Here is a 22,317-nt window from a genome sequence, read left to right on the forward strand (position 1 = left end):
TCCAGCCCAAGTTAATGATTCATATTTTATTACATAAAAGGAAAAAAAAAGTTCCGTGTACAGATTTAACAGTATTATTTTGTGAAGTTTCTCTATTTTAATTGACTATTTATTCTATTCTTTGAATTCTTTCTAAAAGAAAGTTTGAAATGATTAATCCCTTTGATAAGAGTTTTCCAAATACGTCATATTTTTGTTCAGTTTGCCGTTTCATCTTTTCTAATCAGTGATCATTATCAATAACTGTAAAATAATTACAACATAATAGTGGTTTGTACATATTATAGTTTATATTAGGAACATCCCGTTTTAGTATTTTAATAAAAACATTTTGTCAAAGTTTCGTTATTACGAGAACACATTTATCAAAGAAATTTTATGAAGGAATCCGTGAGCAATGGATTTTGGGCTTTCTCTATTTCTACTGACCAGTTTACATAAATTAAATTTTCTTGAAGGTTACATTTTATACAACAAAATAGTTAACTTCAATATTACGTAAATTCAATTTAAAGTAGCCATTTCAAAAAAAACAACAAATAACTGCACATACGGACAACCTATAGTTATAAAAATCTAGAATCTGATGTCAATATTAAATCCTTAATTTAATAGGTTTTGTACAAATAAATTACGTAGTATGAGCTCCCGCCCCAGTCTATAATACGTAATTATTACTTGGACATTAAGCACCACCTGAAAAAAAAAATAAGCGATTACTTATACTTTACGCCCGAAATGGAACGTTAGAGAAAGCCCAGTCATTTCTCTATTCCAAGCCGACCGAGTTGAACCAGTATACTTTTTTTTACAGTGTTTTTATAAAAGTAGTAAAACTATTGTGGAACTACTGTTCATCATTTTCAGTGATGAATTCAACAATACAAGGTTTTTCCTTAAACTTTGAGTCCTAATATCTCGATTTCTATTGCACAGAAACAAATAGTTTTTGGCACAATTATAGGCCTTAACTATCTACAGAATTGTGAGAAATATGATGATTCTAGAAGCAATAGTAATGGAGATATAGTAAGGTAAAGATTAGTAACGTTTCCTTTTCCTTAAACTTTGAGTCCTAATATCTCGATTTCTATTGCACAGAAACAAATAGTTTTTGGCACAATTATAGGCCTTAACTATCTACAGAATTGTGAGAAATATGATGATTCTAGAAGCAATAGTAATGGAGATATAGTAAGGTAAAGATTAGTAACGTTTCGTTTTCCTTAAACTTTGAGTCCTAATATCTCGAGTTCTGTTGCACAGAAACAAATAGTTTTTGGCACAATTATAGGCCTTAACTATCTACGGAATTGTGAGAAATATGATGATTCTAGAAGCAATAGTAATGGAGATATAGTAAGGTAAAGATTAGTAACGTTCCGTTTTCCTTAAACTTTGAGTCCTAATATCTCGAGTTCTGTTGCACAGAAACAAATAGTTTTTGGCACAATTATAGGCCTTAACTATCTACAGAATTGTGAGAAATATGATGATTCTAGAAGCAATAGTAATGGAGATATAGGGTGGTAAAGTTTAGTAACGTTTCGTTTTCCTTAAACTTTGAGTCCTAATATCTCGAGTTCTGTTGCACAGAAACAAATAGTTTTTGGCACAATTATAGGCCTTAACTATCTACAGAATTGTGAGAAATATGATGATTCTAGAAGCAATAGTAATGGAGATATAGTAAGGTAAAGATTAGTAACGTTTCGTTTTCCTTAAACTTTGAGTCCTAATATCTCGAGTTCTGTTGCACAGAAACAAATAGTTTTTGGCACAATTATAGGCCTTAACTATCTACAGAATTGTGAGAAATATGATGATTCTAGAAGCAATAGTAATGGAGATATAGTAAGGTAAAGATTAGTAACGTTCCGTTTTCCTTAAACTTTGAGTCCTAATATCTCGAGTTCTGTTGCACAGAAACAAATAGTTTTTGGCACAATTATAGGCCTTAACTATCTACAGAATTGTGAGAAATATGATGATTCTAGAAGCAATAGTAATGGAGATATAGGGTGGTAAAGTTTAGTAACGTTTCCTTTTCCTTAAACTTTGAGTCCTAATATCTCGATTTCTATTGCACAGAAACAAATAGTTTTTGGCACAATTATAGGCCTTAACTATCTACAGAATTGTAAGAAATATGATGATTCTAGAAGCAATAGTAATGGAGATATAGTAAGGTAAAGATTAGTAACGTTTCCTTTTCCTTAAACTTTGAGTCCTAATATCTCGATTTCTATTGCACAGAAACAAATAGTTTTTGGCACAATTATAGGCCTTAACTATCTACAGAATTGTGAGAAATATGATGATTCTAGAAGCAATAGTAATAGATATATTGGATCAGAATATATAAGAATTCTGCGATATAATTTTCATTATTTGAATAATAAATTAAAGAAATTTTATAATTTACTATATGAAAGAAGATACTTAGACAAGATGGCTGATATTTCCATTCACTTTCTTATAATTTTAAGTGCACCACTTAAGTGCATTGAGCTTATTTATTTAATCATTTACTACTTAGTAATGTGAACCGTAGATGACCATTGTCCACTTTATCTTGTTCGTATTACTGGATAGTTATATTTTATTATCATTAATGGATAGCATTACTGCAGCTGCTCATTTTCATCTCTGTCAATACAGTTTGGTTCAAATAATTTACTGAAATTGTTAATAATAAATGTATATCCTAAATAGTTTACCGGATGACAAATAAATTTATTTTCTTTTTAATATGCCATAATCAAAATAATTTTAAGGTAAATATTTAATTTGGTAGGTTTTGAGACTAAAAGATTTATGTGACATTTGTGCTATTACGTACTTTTGAGTTATACTTTTATGATCAAAATGTTACTTATATTGCTTTAAAAAAATATTTACAGTAGTTAAATCAATATATTGTTTTTGTACTAAACTTTTGTAAAATGATAATTGTTTTTTTACATATTCTAAATAATATGAATAAAAGTAACGAGAGAAAGGATTAGCTCTAGATTTCCGCGCTGAGATCCTATGTTCGAATCCAGTTTCCGGTTAGATTTTCTCTTTCTCGGAGCTTGTTGCCGCTGTGGTAGAAAACAATGTCTTTAACGAGAAAAAAAACTGTAATATTAATGGCAGTGCACTAAGAAAACTCCGTCTGCCAATTAGCTTACACGATGATAACTCTTAAATTAATTTAAAAGCTAAGAAATAAACTAATCAAAATTACCAACTCTTTAAGAAAAACAATAAGATGTACTGTATGTGGTAATCCCTCCCTTCAATGCTTACGTTTAGAGAACAATGAACTAATTGTTAGAGATAGTATAATTCTATCAGGAATTGAACTTAATAAAATTCGCCGAATCGAAAGAATTATTACTCAGCAGTATTCATTCCAATAATGTGTATCTACCGTGAAATATTTTAGAACAATCAAATCATTGTCTGAGTTAAGTTTAATTTAAACATTAACAGCAACATTGAAATAATAAGTAATATATAATAACATAATTTATTAGAACTTTTATAAAATCAGAGGATTTAGAGAATTGTTTCTGTACTTCTGAGTTCCAACAACTTCTATTGTATACTTTTGTTTACCATTTATATCTTTAGTTCCTATTCTCTTATTATTTATTTATTCATCTTTATCTTTAAAGTAATTATTTTCTACCGCATCTTTTAATGTTTTTACCTTCTTCTAAGTACATAAATATTCATCGTTACATTAACGCCATGTCCCAGCAAGTTCGCAACAAAAATATATAAAATTTAGCACAGTATGTTCAAATATAAATACAAAGTGCTCAAAATACTTACTATTTGGGCTCCGGAAACCTTTAGATGTATATTTCCTTCGAAGGCATACTCGCTGTTACTTTAGAGAACGGAAAATAAACGAAGGAAAACTTGGTACAATTATATTTAAATTTATCCAGTCCATTTATTGGGGAATTCCCAGTATTACCCCTAGTTCTATACCAACAATCTTATAATGTTAGCTTAATTATATGATTGTTGATTATTTAAAAAAAATCATTTTCTTAATAATATCAAAAGAACAGAGTAAGAACGCCAAATTGTTAGCCTACCCGAGACGCCAATTTTACTTCGCAATTCTACTTCAAGAAGTACAATTCTTAAATGTTGTGGGTGCAGGAATTATCTTTTAAATCTACTTATTTGATTAGTTGCACATTTTAAGGAACACTGTCTTCTTTCCTGCCTGATTAATGGTTTATTCTTCATTAATATGCCCAGAATGCCTCTAAAATAATTTCAGGAATTCTCTTTTAATGTGAAAGATGTGTATAACTAAGGAAAATGGTTTTCGACGACCAGAAATGCAACTACATCGCTTTTCTTTTTTTTTAATTTATCTCAAATTTTCGTAATTATTTTGGTAAATACATTTACATTAACATAAATTTCTACTTTTAACTTAATTAATCTCCTTAGTCGGTATGTCAAAAAGGTCTAGCCAAGGATCTTGACGTCCCCGCGAATATTACAGTCAATAAATTAGTTAGGAAACTACTACTACATTAGTTTCTATTGACCAAGGAAATTTTATCCAATCATGAACAATTACTTTTATTTACGCTGTTAAAATTGAATTCAGATTGGATTAATGTGCAGTTTTATTACGCGTTTCCAACATGAACTCTTGTAATAGGTCCTTAACGAAGTTAATAAATAATAAAATTAATTAAAAACTTGTTCACTTGTAAAATAGACAAAATATTAAAATGACAGGCAGTTTTTAAGAAAATAATTCTTAGAAATACGTTTAATTAAAATTTAATAGGGGAAATAAACAAAATAAATAAAATAGAATCATTTTATAAACATAATGAAATCGTTCTTCGAGGCAATAATTTCAATTTGGAATTACTACCTGTCCCATTCAGCGATTATTTAGCTTGGATTTCCGGTATACTCGTAAAATACCATTGAGTTCATCTATTCTAAAGCGGAAGGTATGTTTACTCGCTCAATTCATAGAAAATGGACAATATAATAGATTTAGTAATAATTAATTGTACTCACCTGGTAATAGAATCATCTGCCATCATATAAAAATTAATGATGCGCCAAAAGATTGAACATTTAGGAGAAAAAAACAGTCCAGTACACTTAAACTGAAAGTTAAATGGCCTTTAGAGAGAGGGAACTGATGTATAAAATGCTTGTTTTTAATCTTTAAAGTCATTATTTATTATCTTTGAGCTTTTTTTTTAAAAAAAAATACATCTGTTTATTTAGTAAAACATTTTTGAATTGATTTTTTCATTTCAGATTTATTATTAAAATGTTCTGTTAGATGGAACCAATCTTTGTACTATGTTTTGATAAATTCCTTGTATTTTGTCTTCGTAGTTCATCTCTTTAAAAAACAAAAAATGGACATTCTTTTATTTCAACTTTAATTTATGAAAAAATAATTCATTCATTTCAAAACTGAGTTGTAACACTACACATTCTTCAACGATAACCATTTATCTTAGTGAACATGTTCAACTTTGAGAATCAACGTTGAACAGCAAAAAATATTTAACATTAGTTTAAATAGCGTGCATATTTCTTGAATTTACTGACCGGTTTCGGAGTTTAACTCTTTGGGGCTAGGTGGGTCCCCACCTTTTGCTTAGCTTTTAATGCATCCACCTTGAAGTTACTAATAGTCTAGAGTTTAATATGTTATTTAAAGTTTTTCATTCAGTTGACAGTGCTATGCACCAATGGTAAATGCGTAAATAAGTGAAAAAAATCAATTATAAACTTGACCGACGTAGTAAAAAATGGTGGCACCGCATACTGTTCTATTATTTGGATGCAGCTGTTGTTAATTCATACATTGTTTATAAACAACTGGGTCAAAACATGGAACTTAAACATTTCAAAGAACAGTGCGCTGAAGAATTAATTGCCCATACTTTAATTGAAAAAAAATGCACCATCAATACCTGGACTTCCACTCGAGATAAAAAAAAATCGAAACCATTTCATTAGAAATATGAAAAAAAGACTCGAAACACCTAACAAAACGTACTTCTCGGAGATGATGAGCGTTATGCAGCACCAAAAAAAAAAGATAAGATATTCGCACTTCCTGGTGCTGCAACGTCTGCAAAGTTCCGCTTTGCTTTGGTAAAAAGTTGTGTTTCAATGTACGAGGTGTGTTCAAAAAGTAACGGAAATTTTTAAATTTCGCGGGTCTGGAGAGTCTGATAGTAAATTTTTTTTTTTATTATGTTGGTACACATGCCCCTGAAGTACCATAAAATTTTCAGTAATATTCAATGTTTACTTCTTAAGTGGCAGCCGTTAAGGTTAGACGTGTTTTTCGAGCTTGGCGATTTTTGTTTGTTAAAAAAAATGGATCAAAGAATTTGTATTAAATTTTGCGTAAAAAATGAAATAAAGTGTGTGAAATGTTAATAAAGGCATATGGTGAGTCTGCTATGAGTAAAACAAGGATTTACGAGTGGTATAAGCGTTTCCAAGATGGCCGCGAAAACGTTGAAGATGACGAACGACCTGGACGTCCAAGCACATCAACAACCGATGAAAACGTGAAAAAAGTGAAAGAAATGGTTATGAACGATCGCCGAATCACAATCAGAGAAGTCGCTGATGATGTTGCCATATCAATTGGCTCATGCCATGAAATTTTTTCGGATGTTTTGGGTATGAAACGTGTGGCAGCAAAATTTGTTCCAAAATTGTTGAATTTCGAACAAAAACAGCGGAGAATGGAAGTTGCTCAAGAGTCACTTAATGAAGTCGACAACGATGCGGATCTACTGAAACGTGTTATAACAGGTGACGAAACATGGGTTTACGGATATGATGTCGAAACTAAGGCTCAATCGTCCCAGTGGTGGCATTCTGGATCGCCAAGACCGAAAAAGGCTCGACAAGTGCGGTCGAATGTGAAGGTTATGCTCACTGTGTTCTTCGATTTTAATGGCATAGTGCATCATGAATTCTTGCCACAAGGTCAAACAATCAATAAGGATTACTACCTACAAGTTCAACGCCGTTTGCGTGAAGCAATCCGAAAAAAACGCCCGGATTTGTGGCAAAACAATTCATGGATTTTGCACCACGATAATGCACCTGCTCACACTTCATTGCTTGTTCGTGAATTTTTGGCGAAAAACAAAACTTTAACGATGCCCCAGCCTCCATATTCGCCAGACATGGCTCCATGTGACTTTTTTCTATTTCCAAACATAAAGAGAACATTAAAAGGCCGTCGTTTTACAAGCATAGATGACATTAAAAGCGAATCGCTGAAAGAGCTGAAAGCTATCACAAAGATCGAGTTTCAGAAGTGTTTCGAGGATTGGAAAAAGCGCTGGCACAAGTGTATTGTATGCGAAGGGGACTACTTTGAAGGCGACAATATTAATGTAGATGAATAAATAAATATTTTTTTCAAAAAACGAAAATTCCCGTTACTTTTTGAACACACCTCGTATATCATTTAAAGCATTAGATGCATTGTGGGATCATTATACAGGGTGGAACCGGATCTTCCTCACAACGTTAGCAGTTTAATTTATCAACAAGACGGAGCTCTACCTCATTATTCGGTGAACGTCAGAAGATGATTGTCGCAACGTTTTCCTGAGTGGATAGGGCGAGGTGGAATTACCGCGTGGCCACCGAGATCTCCTGACCTCAACCCTATGGACCACTTCGTATGGGGTTTTCTTAAGAGTGAGGTCTATAAGGTTGAGGTCAACAGTGAAGAAGAAGTGAGAAGACGGGTAATTGCTGCTTCAGAAAAAATGAAAGAATATTTTCAGCAACAGTGGGAGCAATGCGAAAACGCGCTCGGTTATGCGTCAAGAATCGAGGTCGGCATTTTGAGAACATGATACATCAATAATTACTAAGTAATTATGTATTTTACATGCTTAAAGAAATGATTTTGTTAATAAATAATCATTTTGATATGCGAGTACGCTTCATCCAGTCCCCTTTGCTTCCTTCGCTAACACCGTGTTTTTCAGCACTTTCTCAGTAATAGACCAAAGAAAACAGCTATTATTCAAACTGATTATTATACCATTGGAAAGAGTATTAAAAGGAGCAGTTTTTGGGAAATTTGAGACCAATTTTGTCGAAGAGGCTAATTTTTGAAAATTCTAAATTCCTAAAAAAATTAACGTTCTTATTGTAATAAATGAATCTGATTAAAGTTAAATAACTATGAAATTAATCTATTATTATAGGAAATTTAATGCTGAATCCGAAAATGAGGTGAAAAATGTAAATAAGTGAGACACAAGATGAGAAATAGTGTTTTTATGACGTAAGGTCGGGTTTAGTCGAAAAAAACCTGAAAAAATCATAACTTTCTAACAGATAGAGATAGGACACTCGTTCAGGCGGCGTTGTACTGCATTTTGAATGTAGTTTAACAGAAAAAAGTTTTCGTCACTTATCCGGTTCCACCCTGTATATGTCTCACACTGTAAAAAAGGGCTTATTGAAAGGTTATGAATTTTTTTCTTATTTTGTAAAATAATCGAAGGAGGAATTACTTCAAATATTTATTTCCATTTTTTTGTAATAAAAGAAATTCTGTGCAACTAGGGCTTTTATTTTCTTTAAAATCGTGTGCCTCAAAGAGTTAACTGAATATTAATAATAATTTCACTTCCTTGTGGTTCCAATTAATGAAGAACCGAAAATAATTTTGTGTTTATTTTGAGAAATACAAAAAACTTTTTACTACCAAAGTTTATAATTAATTTCTCAGGTGAGAAAATTTTCTTGCTGTTGTTAGCATTTGTGGTTTACAGTTTCCTTTAAGAAATTACAAAATATATTTCCTGAAGCTACCCAGTTCCAGATTATTGTAGTATTTTGTGGTTTCCATATATAAATGTCTGTGAGAAATGCTGTCTATCGCATCTGCTCAACAATAAATCTCATTTCTCTCTGTGTATGGACCAGTACAGTTAGTGCTGGCGGGTTTTACACTGTTTCTAGTCTGCTGCTGTATAAAAACGGAAACGATGTACGGGGATACAGTTGTAGGTTTGGTGCTTAGCTCCAGCACCGGCTGGAGAACGATGTCCAGTTTATCCCTGACAATGGCCGGGTCATTACGTTTACCCTCTGAAGCTTTATCTTCGCTACTACACTTTTCTGTACCTCCCTCTGCCAATCTTTTAGTGGTCGGTCCATGTCCGTCTGTGTGACCCTAATAAACGACCTTTGGCCCCATCTGCTCTGTCACACATCACACGCTAACCCCTACTGTAAACTACTTTCTCATTCTATTTTTCTATATTTTTCCCTTTCTATCATTCCTTACAATTACTACCCACTGGCTGACCTTTACCGCCTTTTATTTCCGCAAAATTCCAATACTAGGGTTTTAGTGGAAATATATTCCAGAAATAAGAACCCCTCTCTGTCTAAAAACTATTGTGTTTTGTTCCTTCATCTGTAATTTATTACATATATAGATGTATGTAGCAAAAGAGTAACCTTAATAGTAGAAATACAGTAGATTTTGTGAAAAGAGGGGTCAAGCTGTGGTGATTACGTTAATAAAAGGTGTTACCCAAACGGGGAGCAACGCAGTGAGATTTTTGACCCCTATTTCACCTTTTTACTATGTAGAAACCAAAACATTTCACACCTCTCCTAGCTAGCAAAGCATTGTAGTCGGTGTAAAGTTGGATTCTACCCTCTTAAAAATCTTCTCCATTTTAAACAAGCAAGGAAACAGAAAGAATGTGTGATATGCGTAGACTTAATCCTGGACAATTGGGGTCCACAGGGCATGAAGGTTAGCTAAGGGCTGGGGGTTTCACAGAGGTTTCAAAAGGTGGGAAGGTCATATCATCACATTAAAGGGCTCTTTTATGCATACACTAGTAAGCTATAGTACAGTACTGTAGTACTAACTATAAAATTTTGAGGGTTCTTAACCTTCTGACACAGCATTCATATGATTATGATATTCTTATGATGTGTTATGACTAAACATATTCAATAACAAGCAAGACAGGTTCCACTGTTATTACATAATAATAACACTTGCCAGGGCATTACTGGCAATAAGAACCCCTCCCTAAAAAGTGTGTAACATTTTAGTTAATCTATTTTTCTCAACTAATCTCAACTAATCAATTAATTATTAATAACTATTTTTAGAAAAACATTCTAGTATTTAGAACAAACAGTAGTAATGTTGGTTTTTTATAGATTCATAACAAACATGTGACTTCATCCCTCGCTCGGCACTTTTAATTTTGATCTACACAATAATTGATTAAAGTAATCGAAGTCTTAGTTAGATTTTAAAATAAAATGTCTAAACTATGGATGAACAGAATCTAACAGTACTTCTACAGTACAACGTAATCTTCTTTACTTAATTTAAACTGTAATAAACCAACTGTCTATTCTACTCACAATTTTGTAAACAAAATTATCAATTACAACAGCCATAATTACAATTGTAACTACTGTTGCAACAAGTGAATTTGATACATGAGAACATGATACCAAGATTATTTGAATGAAGAAGGCACAGAATGGTGTCTCTCCAATATCGTGAACACTTATAAGTATAGATCGGCGAAGCGATCTCTTTGGAGGATTCTGGTAAACTGGAACATAAAAAAGGTGTTCAATTAGAGAGTTAGGATGAGCTGCAGTAAAAGAATTTAAAAATTTTAGGAAACAGAAGGTCATGGACGAAAGCGATTTTAAGATAATTATGACTTGTGAGGTTATAAACAAAGAACGGAGCGTTAAGAATCTTCTGAAGTATTGATTGGATGCACAAAGAATGGAAACGTTTAATCGATTCCCTTTCTTCGATTCTGTACGTATGACCAAATATAACTAGAATATCAGAAGTTATAAGAGTCTTTTTGTTATTTAGGCTGAACTTTGAGAGTGACGAGTAATCTTGGTAGGAATTATAGCGTTGGTTAGATCTTGCCTTTTCAGTTAATTTTGGGGAATCCATGTCAATAGTTTATCCAGTATAGTCCAAGGTAGCATACTTGTCCAAGTTGTTGTAGGAGTTAGATTGATGAAGGCGAGAGGCACGACTTTTTGTCTAAGTTTAAGAACTAAGCATATTTTGCTTTCGAAATATTAGTTTTGATTCGCTATTCACCAGACCTGTAAGCATTAATGTGCATTTGAAGAGTTCTTATAGCGGCAAAAGGATCGAAAGGATGCGATAGGATTGCAGTATATAATGAGAAAAGAAGAAGACCTAGGATGCAAGCCTGGGGAACACCATCTCTGGCTGGATGGATAACAATGTCTGCTACTACACAGATGACTTTGAAATATCGATCTTGCAGGTACAATTTCAGAATATGGTGGTAAGTATGAGGAAGGATGTACTCGTGTCAGATCCTATCGAACTCCTAAGCGCCGTCAAGGTAAATACTTAGGCAACGTTGCTTCTGCTTGAAGGAGGTAGCGATGGTGTCTACAACGCGATTTCTCCGATATCCGAATTGATGATCCGGAATAATATTTAAGTAGTTCTAATATTATAGTCCTTTAAATAGAAGCTTTTCTAGGATTTTGGATAGAAATGAAGGCAAATAGATTTGGTTGGTAGGAACTTAAGGTTGCAGTTCTTTATTTTAACGTTAATTCTTGAATAAAATTGTATATACATATAAATAAAATATTGCCATTTATTTGGAGCAAGAATGGACGTATTAGATGGGGCCAGAAATTCTTATTTCTACTTAGGTATTAATTTTACTTCATTCTATAGCAACCGGATGCTTTAAATTTGACATAAACAATTTGGCAAATGCTATATACAGTTTGCAGTGACATACGCCTTATGGAATTTTTCTATCATTGCCACGCTCAATGTCATACAACAGAAATTAATTTGAAAGCCCATTATTACTTCCTTTTGGGCAAAGAGCCATTTTAAACTTTAGCGAGAATGATTATAAAAGTATTCAATAGGGTGGAAATAGAAACTAGTCTAGGAAAAGAACTATCCTGGTAGGATGACCGTCTGGTGGGAAATAGTGAAGTTATTTAGGAAAGTAAACTAAGCACGTGTTGATAATAGTGTCCATCTCTCATTTAGTGGACAATGGCCATCTATATCTGGCGGTCCAAGCCGGCTGTCTATCGATCACACAGTGGCAAACTTCTTTTGTTGCCTTACACTCACACACTCACCAGACTGGATGATAGTGAGATAGCCTCACATCTCACTAGGCTTTAACCACTCCAGACTTCTTTTCTCCGCCTTCGGACATTTCTTTCTTTCTATACAGTCACATCATTTCATCAAAGTAACGTCACTTCCGTCACTAAACTCTTGATTGGGTTTCACCTGGAGTTGAGCCCCGAGTTGTTACTTGGCGATTAAAAAGCATTAAAACGGAAGAATCACTGCAGAAAATTGAGTTTTTTTGTTTAAATTGATGGAGATTTTCTCAGAAATGGTTCCAATGATTTGGTTTAAACCAATGGTCGTTTATAACTTTCATTTGAAAGATGATTTTTGGGGAATATCGAGGTGCAGTCTTAAATAAAAACTACTTTTTTGCTTTATACCAACGTTTGGTCATCATAACAAACAGTTATGATGATATACTCGTAGCTCTACATTAAACTTCACAAACCTTTTTTTATAATACCCAGAAGAAGGTAGTAAAAATTACCGAAAGGTTGGTATAAAGCAAAAAAGTTGTTTTTATTGATGACCGCACCTCGATATTCACCAAAAATCATCCATCAACAACGGCCGAAAAAACCATAACCATCATTTTATTAAAAACTGGAAATGCAATTAAGAGCAATTCTGAGTAATAGGGGTTGGTTGGATTTGCCTCTAAAGTGCAATTAAGTGACAGTGCACAGACTTACTGCCTATTAGATATTAATAAGAATTAATTTTAATTAATAAGCAGCTATAAATTTGTATCAAAAATTCCAAATATTGAGAAAATTGACCAGAAATGCATTTTACTAAAAAGATTTTTGTATTTTTTATTTTTTAAAAGTGAATCTGCAACCAACTATATTTAATACAAATTGTAAGTTTCGAGAGAATAAAAGTGCATCAAGAAAAAGTTTTGTGAGAGGTCTCACAAATTAGCGTCTGTCCGGTGATGGAAGTGCCTTCTATAACGAGAGCACACTGTCTGGAAGCCGGCTATGCACCCAAAAGGCTGCAGGTACCCAAGACCTGCAATATTGGCGTTTTTAAATTAAAATAAATAAATAAATAAAACTAAAATATCATAAAAGATATGTGTCATGGCAATTGTGAATCGCCAGTTCGCCTTAAGATATTTATTAAAACACTATTGGCTAGTGTAGAACCGGGCAACAGCAGAGATAATGGTGTGACGAAGGGGTGAATAGATTGGATTGAGAAGGGTGTAACACCCCCACATTGGGCAGTTCCGCCACTGTCGTCATGTCCGCTAGCCACACTTCCATTTGTCTTTCTTAGCCATCATCCTCCTTACCCGTCTCACAAAGTACAATATATCTCATTCTGGACCACAAATTAAATTGACTCGGAGAAATCCACCAACTGCTACGCAGGTGTATTGTCTAAGTGACCAGACGAGTTTCTCTAAGAGATTTCCTGCAGAATTGGGTCTTTTTTCAATCATCCATTTGGTTTATTGTACTTTAAATAATTAATTAGAAAAATCCATGAAACTTTCGACGTTGAAATCCTATTTTTGGATTCAGGAGAATTTTATTTTATACCTTAATTATTTCGATTCAAAGGATTAGTTTTCATTCATGCTTCGTGCTGCAAACTGCTGGCTATACAATGCTGATGGAAGTTACTGCTCACAACTGCTTCAATATTTCCTTAAGAATCTTTTATTTGCCTTTTTTGGGGGGGCATTAGCTTTCGCCGTACAGCCAGCATCGTCTAGGTGCTTATCACTAGAATATCACTCACTCTCCATTCTTACTTATAAATACATTCGCTTCACTCATTCATCCCTCTACTACATACAACTATTTACATAAACCTTACAGCTAATGGATGGATCAGTACTCTGTGCTCCTGCCATCCTTTTAGCTTAACCGAAATTAAAATCACCGTAATCCTTCTCTAATCATTTTCTTCCATTCATTCTAATCGGCTATAACTTTTAAATACATTCATATTTCTTTGCTAGCTTGCTAGCTCTGCTACCGATTTAAGCACATAGATGTTGCTGGAGAATATTATGTCTTCGTAGCGAAATGGTGCATCTAAATACCTGTATAAGACGTCAAACATTCGTTTCCTTTCTACTACATTATAATATGTTTGAAATCCTCCTCCTCATCGCAGTCCACGCAAAGAGGAGAGGACCTTTTTGTTGATCCTGTGAAGATACGATCCGCACACCGCGTGGTTCGCTCTCAGCTTGGTTATTGTCGTAACAACCCATTTATTAGTGACAGTTCCCTTAAACCATGGTTGTCTAGGTAACTGATGTGCCATAGTTTTATAAAATCTCCCTTTATTACCATTACTGTAATCTGTCTGCCATTTTGTAGGGCTGTTTTTGCAATTGCACACTTGATATCGGTGATAATTTACACAACGCACTCTGGCTGTCACTAATAATGGTATATTTTTTCTCCGACAACGAATAAATATATTTTAAAGCCGTTAAAATAGCAATTAGCTCCGCTGTATAGATGGACGCCTATAGAATCATTTTTCTTGGATAATTGTACAATAAAAGAGTCAGCAAGTATTAATTTGAGACTGAAACATAATTGAAGTCGAAATCTCTACACCTCACTGCCGCTGATAGATTAATGCCTGAAATCGGTCAGAGATAAAATAGTTTTTCATGCTGCGACGGATAAAATCAGCGGTATAAAAGTGATAGTCCTACAAGAGTGCAAAAAGCGTAAAAAGTTGGAAACAAAAAATCGTTCCAGTCGATTCCAAAAAAATGAAATATCGATGTAAAATTACATTTATGGTTGACTGATAATCTTACCAGGTTTATTAAAACCATATTTTCTGATCTCATGATATGACCTTTTTCACATACTTTGAGACAAACTTACTTGTAAAAATCTCTTTTTCTGACGCAGAGGACTGCAAATTACAATATTTACGGTGAAATCTGTTAAATTTAGAGAACGAAAAATTTAAAAAGAAATACTTATTACTTATCTGTAGTTTAACATAATTAATTAGAAGCTGTCTGTATTGTTAAATTTTTATGGATTGTGATTCAAGGAAGCACATGAACGGAGTCAGTCAATCTTTCTTGCCCCAACAATGTAAGAAATAATGCTGCAAGTATGTGTAGCAGTCAGGTGGGAGTTCTATTGATTCTCCCACAACTCACATACACCCAATACTCTGGACTGAAGAAGGAAGTTAGATCAGCGAGGCTGCTCTCCACTTGGAAGGGGTTGGTTAGTGGAGAGTGTTACTGGAAAATGCGAAGCCCAGATCCTCCTGGTGAACGAGACTGCTGGGCTTTTCCGCTACCTCCCTTTTTCCTTACCTCTAGTGCCATCCTCCCAATACCTCTTCGTGCCCATCCGCGTAGGCAATATCTTCGAGTGAAGTAGAGAAGGTAGAAGGAGTTTATCTCTTGACTGTCTCTTTCTCCTCTCTTGGCTATAGAAAACAATCTTCACCTTCATCAGAGAGCAGCGAATGAAAAGACATATAGATAGAAAGAGATGGAAAAGGATTGTACCTTTCCTTTTTCTACTACTCCGACACACCTTTTAGATGTCCACTAGAAGGTGGGTGGACACGCTGTCAACCATTACACTGGTACACACCTCTTAATGGAGTGGCGCTTTTGTTTTCTAAAAGTAGTATATAGTCTCCAAAGGTGCTCTGCAAAAGGTAGTACAGAAAGAAATGAAAATAAAAGAGGATAACATTGTAGGAAAAGGATAAAAGAGTTTTTGAAGAGAAAATTGAATGACCAGTATTATACTGTTCTTTTGTAAAGGATTCTTTCAGGATCTTAGAAAAACTTTGTGGTCTTCCCATTGAAGGAAAATAAAATAAGGACCAAGATTTGGAAGTAGTGAATTACCGCATATTCCACTTATTAAATATTATATCCCTTTTGCTTTAGTAACTTGTCTTATTGCACATTACAACAAGTATCGCAACATTGCTCAAGTCACAAGGTCATTTTTAGGATCCCTAAGGGTCAAAAAACTTGAAATTATGTTCTTAAAGATCGATTTTGGCTTGGGAATCAATGGGAGGTCGATGGGAAAAGTTTATTATATAAATTATCAATTTAATGGCTATTAAATGTAGCTATTTAAAGTTTAAAAATACGATGGAAGGTGCGACAATTGTATTTTTAAATTCTAAGTTTGGAACAAAGTAAGGAATCAGCTTAAATTCCGTCAAAAGGCTGAAGATGTAGAAGAAGTTCAAATTTTCCTTCAAGTTTGATGAGTCAATTTTTACTGTTCAATATTTTAGAAAATCTGAATTGACTTTAACATTATATAGCATTTGGTAACCTTCAAAACTATATTCCAACAATGTAGTTTTCTAAAATAATCTAACTTCTGTCTCTCTCCTAGAACCAACCCTAAAGTATTTTTCCCGAACTACGTTTAAAGTAGACCATTATTAATCATAGTAGACATTATGCAAAGTATAATTAGGCTTAAAGAAGTCATTTGAGCCATTTAAGAGGTAATGGTAATTTTGAAGTTTACCCTATTCGAGGATAACATCCTCGAACTGGTACCTCATCAACTTGTTTATCGCTGCAATCATCGATCAGTTTTGAGGATCTACTAATCTCTTAAGGCTTCATCTCCCCCCAAGGTCCTTAACATGTGATTTAGGCAACGCTGAAACGGGACCCAAGCTAGTTTATGTCTCGAAGCCGTGATGATTCAAATTTAATCGCATATTTGTAATTTAGATTTAAAATTATGCGCTGCGATAAATCAAGTATTAATAAAAATCGAGGAAAATGGATTAGCCTTAGTAGCAGGAAGAAGGTTTAGGGTTAAAATCCAGGCGTTTCACCCTTAGATTTTGTTTACCTGCAAGCCTCTACAGCTCACTATTCGGTGATGGACAGTGCATTGAGAAGGCACTGGATCCAATGAGCTTTAGATAATGTTAAGCCTTAACTTAATTAAATAAAAAAACAGTAATCGAGCTATTAATTTATTAGAAAACCAATCATTAAAACCAATTTGAATATTTTTGATAATTTTTCTTTCACAGATTTAATTTACGTCTTTCACACTTTTAACTGCGTCAAAAAAAACACAAAATGTCATTAAAAATGATTACAAACTATTTCTTTTTTTAAAAACAGTTTGGTTAGTCTATTTTTATAACAGTTTATCGCAATAAAGGACCACTGCTAATTGGTTTTTAAGTATTATTTATTTTATAATCGCCCGTTATTTTTCTCCATAATGTGATTTTTGTTATTTTTATTTATTTATTTATTTTTTAATTATTTCCCAATTCTTAATAGTTGTATTCCCACAGAGGAATAATGGTTGCGGAGAGGGGATAAGGGAAGGCCGTTAGTAAGCACAGGATGACGTGTCCTTCTAAATCTCGTCACCACTACTTTTTAAGCCAATCTCTCCTTTTACACCAAAAGGAACGTTCACCAATTTCTAAACAATGCCAGGCTACGCCAGCTGGCCAGTACAATCCCTACCGACACACAAACTCTACTTTTACTTATCTAAAGGGTTGTTTTGATGTATTCGCCATCTTTAAAACTAACCCCTTTTATTAAAGTTAATACAGTCCGATGGAACCAAGAGAGGGTGGTTTTTGCCTCGTGCTCAACCCATCTGCCTGCATCGCTCTCATTCGATCCTATTGGGTCTTTTCACAACCGCCTACAGCTGATTTTTCCAAATAACAGAAAACTTATAAGACCACATAATAAAGAGAGTACAAACCCATAACCTCTCCTTGTCCTCTTCCATCTTTAGTATTATTATTATTATGTGTAACATTTCTGGTGGGTGAACGAGTGACAATAGCGAGTACTCAACCTGATAACGGTACAAAAGAGGAAAATAAAATTTTGGATAGAAAGGTTTATACAACAGTAATTGACACTCTTGTGTTATTACTTGACAAAAATATTGCAGATGTTTTGAGTAAGGGTTAAGAGTGAGATCACCCTGTAAAAGATAAAGTAATTTTTATTAAAAATGAGTCATTCGCTATCTACGAGTATATATCTACAAACAAGACAAAATTCTCTGCAATTCATTGGGTTCTCAATTCACTTAATTGGGCTCATCACTCTCTCGTTACGCAAGAACCTTAGTAGTTCCTTGTGGCTGCAGACATACAAACGGACGATTTTCCTCATCTACATGTATAAGAATGTTTCGTCATCTTGATATGCTATCGACAGCTTAGACTCTGAGAAAACATTTCGTAATTTTAAATAGATTTCTGATTGATTTAGTAATTGAAAAGTTTCTAAATTTCATTTTAGATTTTGCAATTTAATATAATAATTTTTTTAAATAAAGAAAACCCACTACTTTTTTTGTAATTGTCCTTAACAATTACCTCCGTATTTTCATTATTTCTTTTTGCTAACGTTGCCGCGCTGAATATCTCCTCTATTACATACTACGAGGTGTGGCTATTAAATAACGAGACTATTGCTATAAAACATTTTATTTTAAATTTATACATATTTAGTTATTATCACCTTCAATATACACCCCTCCCCTATCACTACAACGCTCCATGCGAATTTACCATTGTTTGAAACAGTGCTGGAAGTCTTTTTAGGTGAGCTCCTGCATGACGCGTGCCGCTTTTTCTTTCACAGCTTCAACGGACTGAAATCGTGTCCCTTTTAATGTAGATTTGAATTTTGGGGAACAGATGAAAGTCACATGGGGCCAGGTCAGGCGAATAAGGCGGATGGCCTAAAACTGGGATGTTGTACTTGGCTAGAAACTGACAGTGCAGTGTGAGCCGGCACGTTTGTCTTGATGGAGAACCCATGACTTGTTCTTTCACAAATCGGGTCGTTTTTTTCTTTACTCTTTCACGGAGTTGAGCAAGCATCTCACGGTAGTAATGTTGATTAATTATAATCGATATTTTCATCAGTTTTGGACGTGGATGACCTGGGCGGTCATCATCTCCGACATCTTCTCGGCCATCTTGGAAACGCTTGAACCACTCAAAAAACTTGCGCACGTGATTAACATTCATCGCCATAAACTTCTTTTAATAAAAGATAAGTTTCAGTAGCGGTTTTACCTCCAGTTTCATGTGAAATTTCACGACAATTCGTTGCTCTACTACATGCATAATATCATGTTTTAGGCAAAACGAAACTAAAACACCTCTTACACAAACGACGGTTCCGGTCAGACAGATTTCTCTACAAAAACACGTGAGACGCTGCAATCGAAAGAGAAGGCTTTACGCTGCACAGCTGTCGGTCGATAAGATTTGGTGCATGCATAGTACTTCTGTAGCAGAGTCTCGTTATTTAATAGCCATACATCGTATACTGGAAAATTATCTACATACTTCTATTGTAATAATACTAAAATAATCTATAAAGACATTATAAATTTCTAATGCTAATTATTGTCCTAAGCTACACACAAAATACTTACCTTTCACAGGTTACAAATACTTCGGTAATTTTGAAGTATAAAGGAAGAATCACCAGAATTCTTTGAAAGTACGGTTAGGTTAGCAGTGCAATATCGCTTCTTAAGTGGCAGCCGTTAAGGTTAGACGTGTTTTTCGAGCTTGGCGATTTTTGTTTGTTAAAAAAAATGGATCAAAGAATTTGTATTAAATTTTGCGTAAAAAATGAAATAAAGTGTGTGAAATGTTAATAAAGGCATATGGTGAGTCTGCTATGAGTAAAACAAGGATTTACGAGTGGTATAAGCGTTTCCAAGATGGCCGCGAAAACGTTGAAGATGACGAACGACCTGGACGTCCAAGCACATCAACAACCGATGAAAACGTGAAAAAAGTGAAAGAAATGGTTATGAACGATCGCCGAATCACAATCAGAGAAGTCGCTGATGATGTTGCCATATCAATTGGCTCATGCCATGAAATTTTTTCGGATGTTTTGGGTATGAAACGTGTGGCAGCAAAATTTGTTCCAAAATTGTTGAATTTCGAACAAAAACAGCGGAGAATGGAAGTTGCTCAAGAGTCACTCAATGAAGTCGACAACGATGCGGATCTACTGAAACGTGTTATAACAGGTGACGAAACATGGGTTTACGGATATGATGTCGAAACTAAGGCTCAATCGTCCCAGTGGTGGCATTCTGGATCGCCAAGACCGAAAAAGGCTCGACAAGTGCGGTCGAATGTGAAGGTTATGCTCACTGTGTTCTTCGATTTTAATGGCATAGTGCATCATGAATTCTTGCCACAAGGTCAAACAATCAATAAGGAGTACTACCTACAAGTTCAACGCCGTTTGCGTGAAGCAATCCGAAAAAAACGCCCGGATTTGTGGCAAAACAATTCATGGATTTTGCACCACGATAATGCACCTGCTCACACTTCATTGCTTGTTCGTGAATTTTTGGCCAAAAACAAAACTTTAACGATGCCCCAGCCTCCATATTCGCCAGACATGGCTCCATGTGGCTTTTTTCTATTTCCAAACATAAAGAGAACATTAAAAGGCCGTCGTTTTACAAGCATAGATGACATTAAAAGCGAATCGCTGAAAGAGCTGAAAGCTATCACAAAGATCGAGTTTCAGAAGTGTTTCGAGGATTGGAAAAAGCGCTGGCACAAGTGTATTGTATGCGAAGGGGACTACTTTGAAGGCGACAATATTAATGTAGATGAATAAATAAATATTTTTTTCAAAAAACGAAAATTCCCGTTACTTTTTGAACACACCTCGTAATATATTCATATTATGAATTCAGGAATCTCCGCATTAATGCCCATTTCTAAAGGAACCGTAAATAAAAACCAAGTATTTTAACAGGCCGAGCAAACCGTTATTTAACATTTGTAATTTTAGAAAAATTAGGCTTAATTTATTTTTAGAATTTAGTGCATTAAGAAAGTCTAACTTTTGTGAATGGACGCAATAAAAGCTCGTTAACCGAATTCCTTGATGCACAACTTTCACTAAAGAAGTAAAATTGTTCGCTACAACTTTATTTACTTAATATTTATATCAAACTATTGCAGAAACTGTGATTCTGGTTACAAAATTTGGTTAGATAAGTTTACATTTTAGAGATAATAATTAGCTTATTCATAACTTTTAAATACATACAATCTTCCGTTATTAGACATTTTTTTTTAACTCATCGTTCATGGATCCTTGTTACTCAATCTTAACTTCAAGATCAGCATCTCCTTCGTCCGCTTCATCTTCCCTTTCCTTGTCGCATCAGCATTTTTGATTTACTGCTTTCTATTTACAAAAATTTGGAATTTCACCTAAATGTTGAATTACTGTCAGTAATTTAAAGATAATAAGGCTATAAATTAAATAGTAGGTTCTTCGTTCTTTGTGTGTCCAATTCATTAATCCAAAAGGAAGAGAATTTATTGTCAATTTTAGTCATTATTTTGTTCATTTTTTTTGTCAAGATTTCGACCAAGGGATTAGTTCATCATCAGGGCTTATACTTCATTAACAATTAGAATATTTTTTACATTGTTACTTCTAAGGTTGGTGTGCCTTCTGTTCTGACTGTTAAGGTACTGCGTCCTAAAAGTCTTAGAAATAACCAAAAGTCCTGAAGCTACCTAGATCGAAAACGCTGGGAAAAAGTAAATAAAAAATATGACTGAAATTGACAAGTATTCTATCTTCCTTTTGCGTATGAATTACAATTAAATGGCACTTACGAAGTAGATTAAATCCCAAAATTCTAGAACCATTTATAGAAAAATGGCTCCCATTTGGTTGATTTCGTAATAAGAGGTTACTAACTGGAAAAAAAATGGTAGCATCTATTTGAAATATTAAACTATTTGCGATTTTCCGTATTATGAGTTATGCTACTCATATTCACAAATACACAACAATTTAGGACGCCACTTTTTTAGGGGGGGGGAACAGAGGATCCCGAAAAAAGGAACACTAACAGCTAAAACTAAAATCTACCAAACTGTGTGATTGCAATACCTACTCTAATTAGGATAAGAGAAAATTAAAGGATTTTCGGGTTTATTTAAATAATAATGAAATTTAGATGCCGCAAATAGGTACAGTCGAGCCTCCCATAAAGGACACTCTCACTAGCGACCACCTCCATTTACGGACAGTTTTTGGATTT

General features: G+C 34.1%; 1 protein-coding gene across 1 annotated transcript in view; it reads right to left on the reverse strand.

Moving 5' to 3' along the window:
• LOC141454071 (protein hunchback-like) overlaps positions 1-5,741 on the reverse strand; it is a 28,597-nt gene extending 22,856 nt beyond the window's left edge. Inside the window, exons 1-2 of the mRNA XM_074127872.1 lie at positions 5,605-5,741; positions 5,056-5,392 (exon numbers count right to left, since the gene is read on the reverse strand). Of these exons, the coding sequence (XP_073983973.1) occupies positions 5,056-5,081 (26 nt within the window). The 5' untranslated portion in view covers positions 5,082-5,392; positions 5,605-5,741. The remainder of the gene's footprint in view (positions 1-5,055; positions 5,393-5,604) is intronic.
• Between the last annotated feature and the right edge of the window lie 16,576 nt (positions 5,742-22,317).

Source organism: Rhodnius prolixus, unplaced genomic scaffold (assembly GCF_049639745.1).
Source record: "Rhodnius prolixus isolate KJV_2025 unplaced genomic scaffold, Rpr scaffold_9, whole genome shotgun sequence".
Classification (NCBI taxonomy): Eukaryota; Metazoa; Arthropoda; class Insecta; order Hemiptera; family Reduviidae; genus Rhodnius; species Rhodnius prolixus.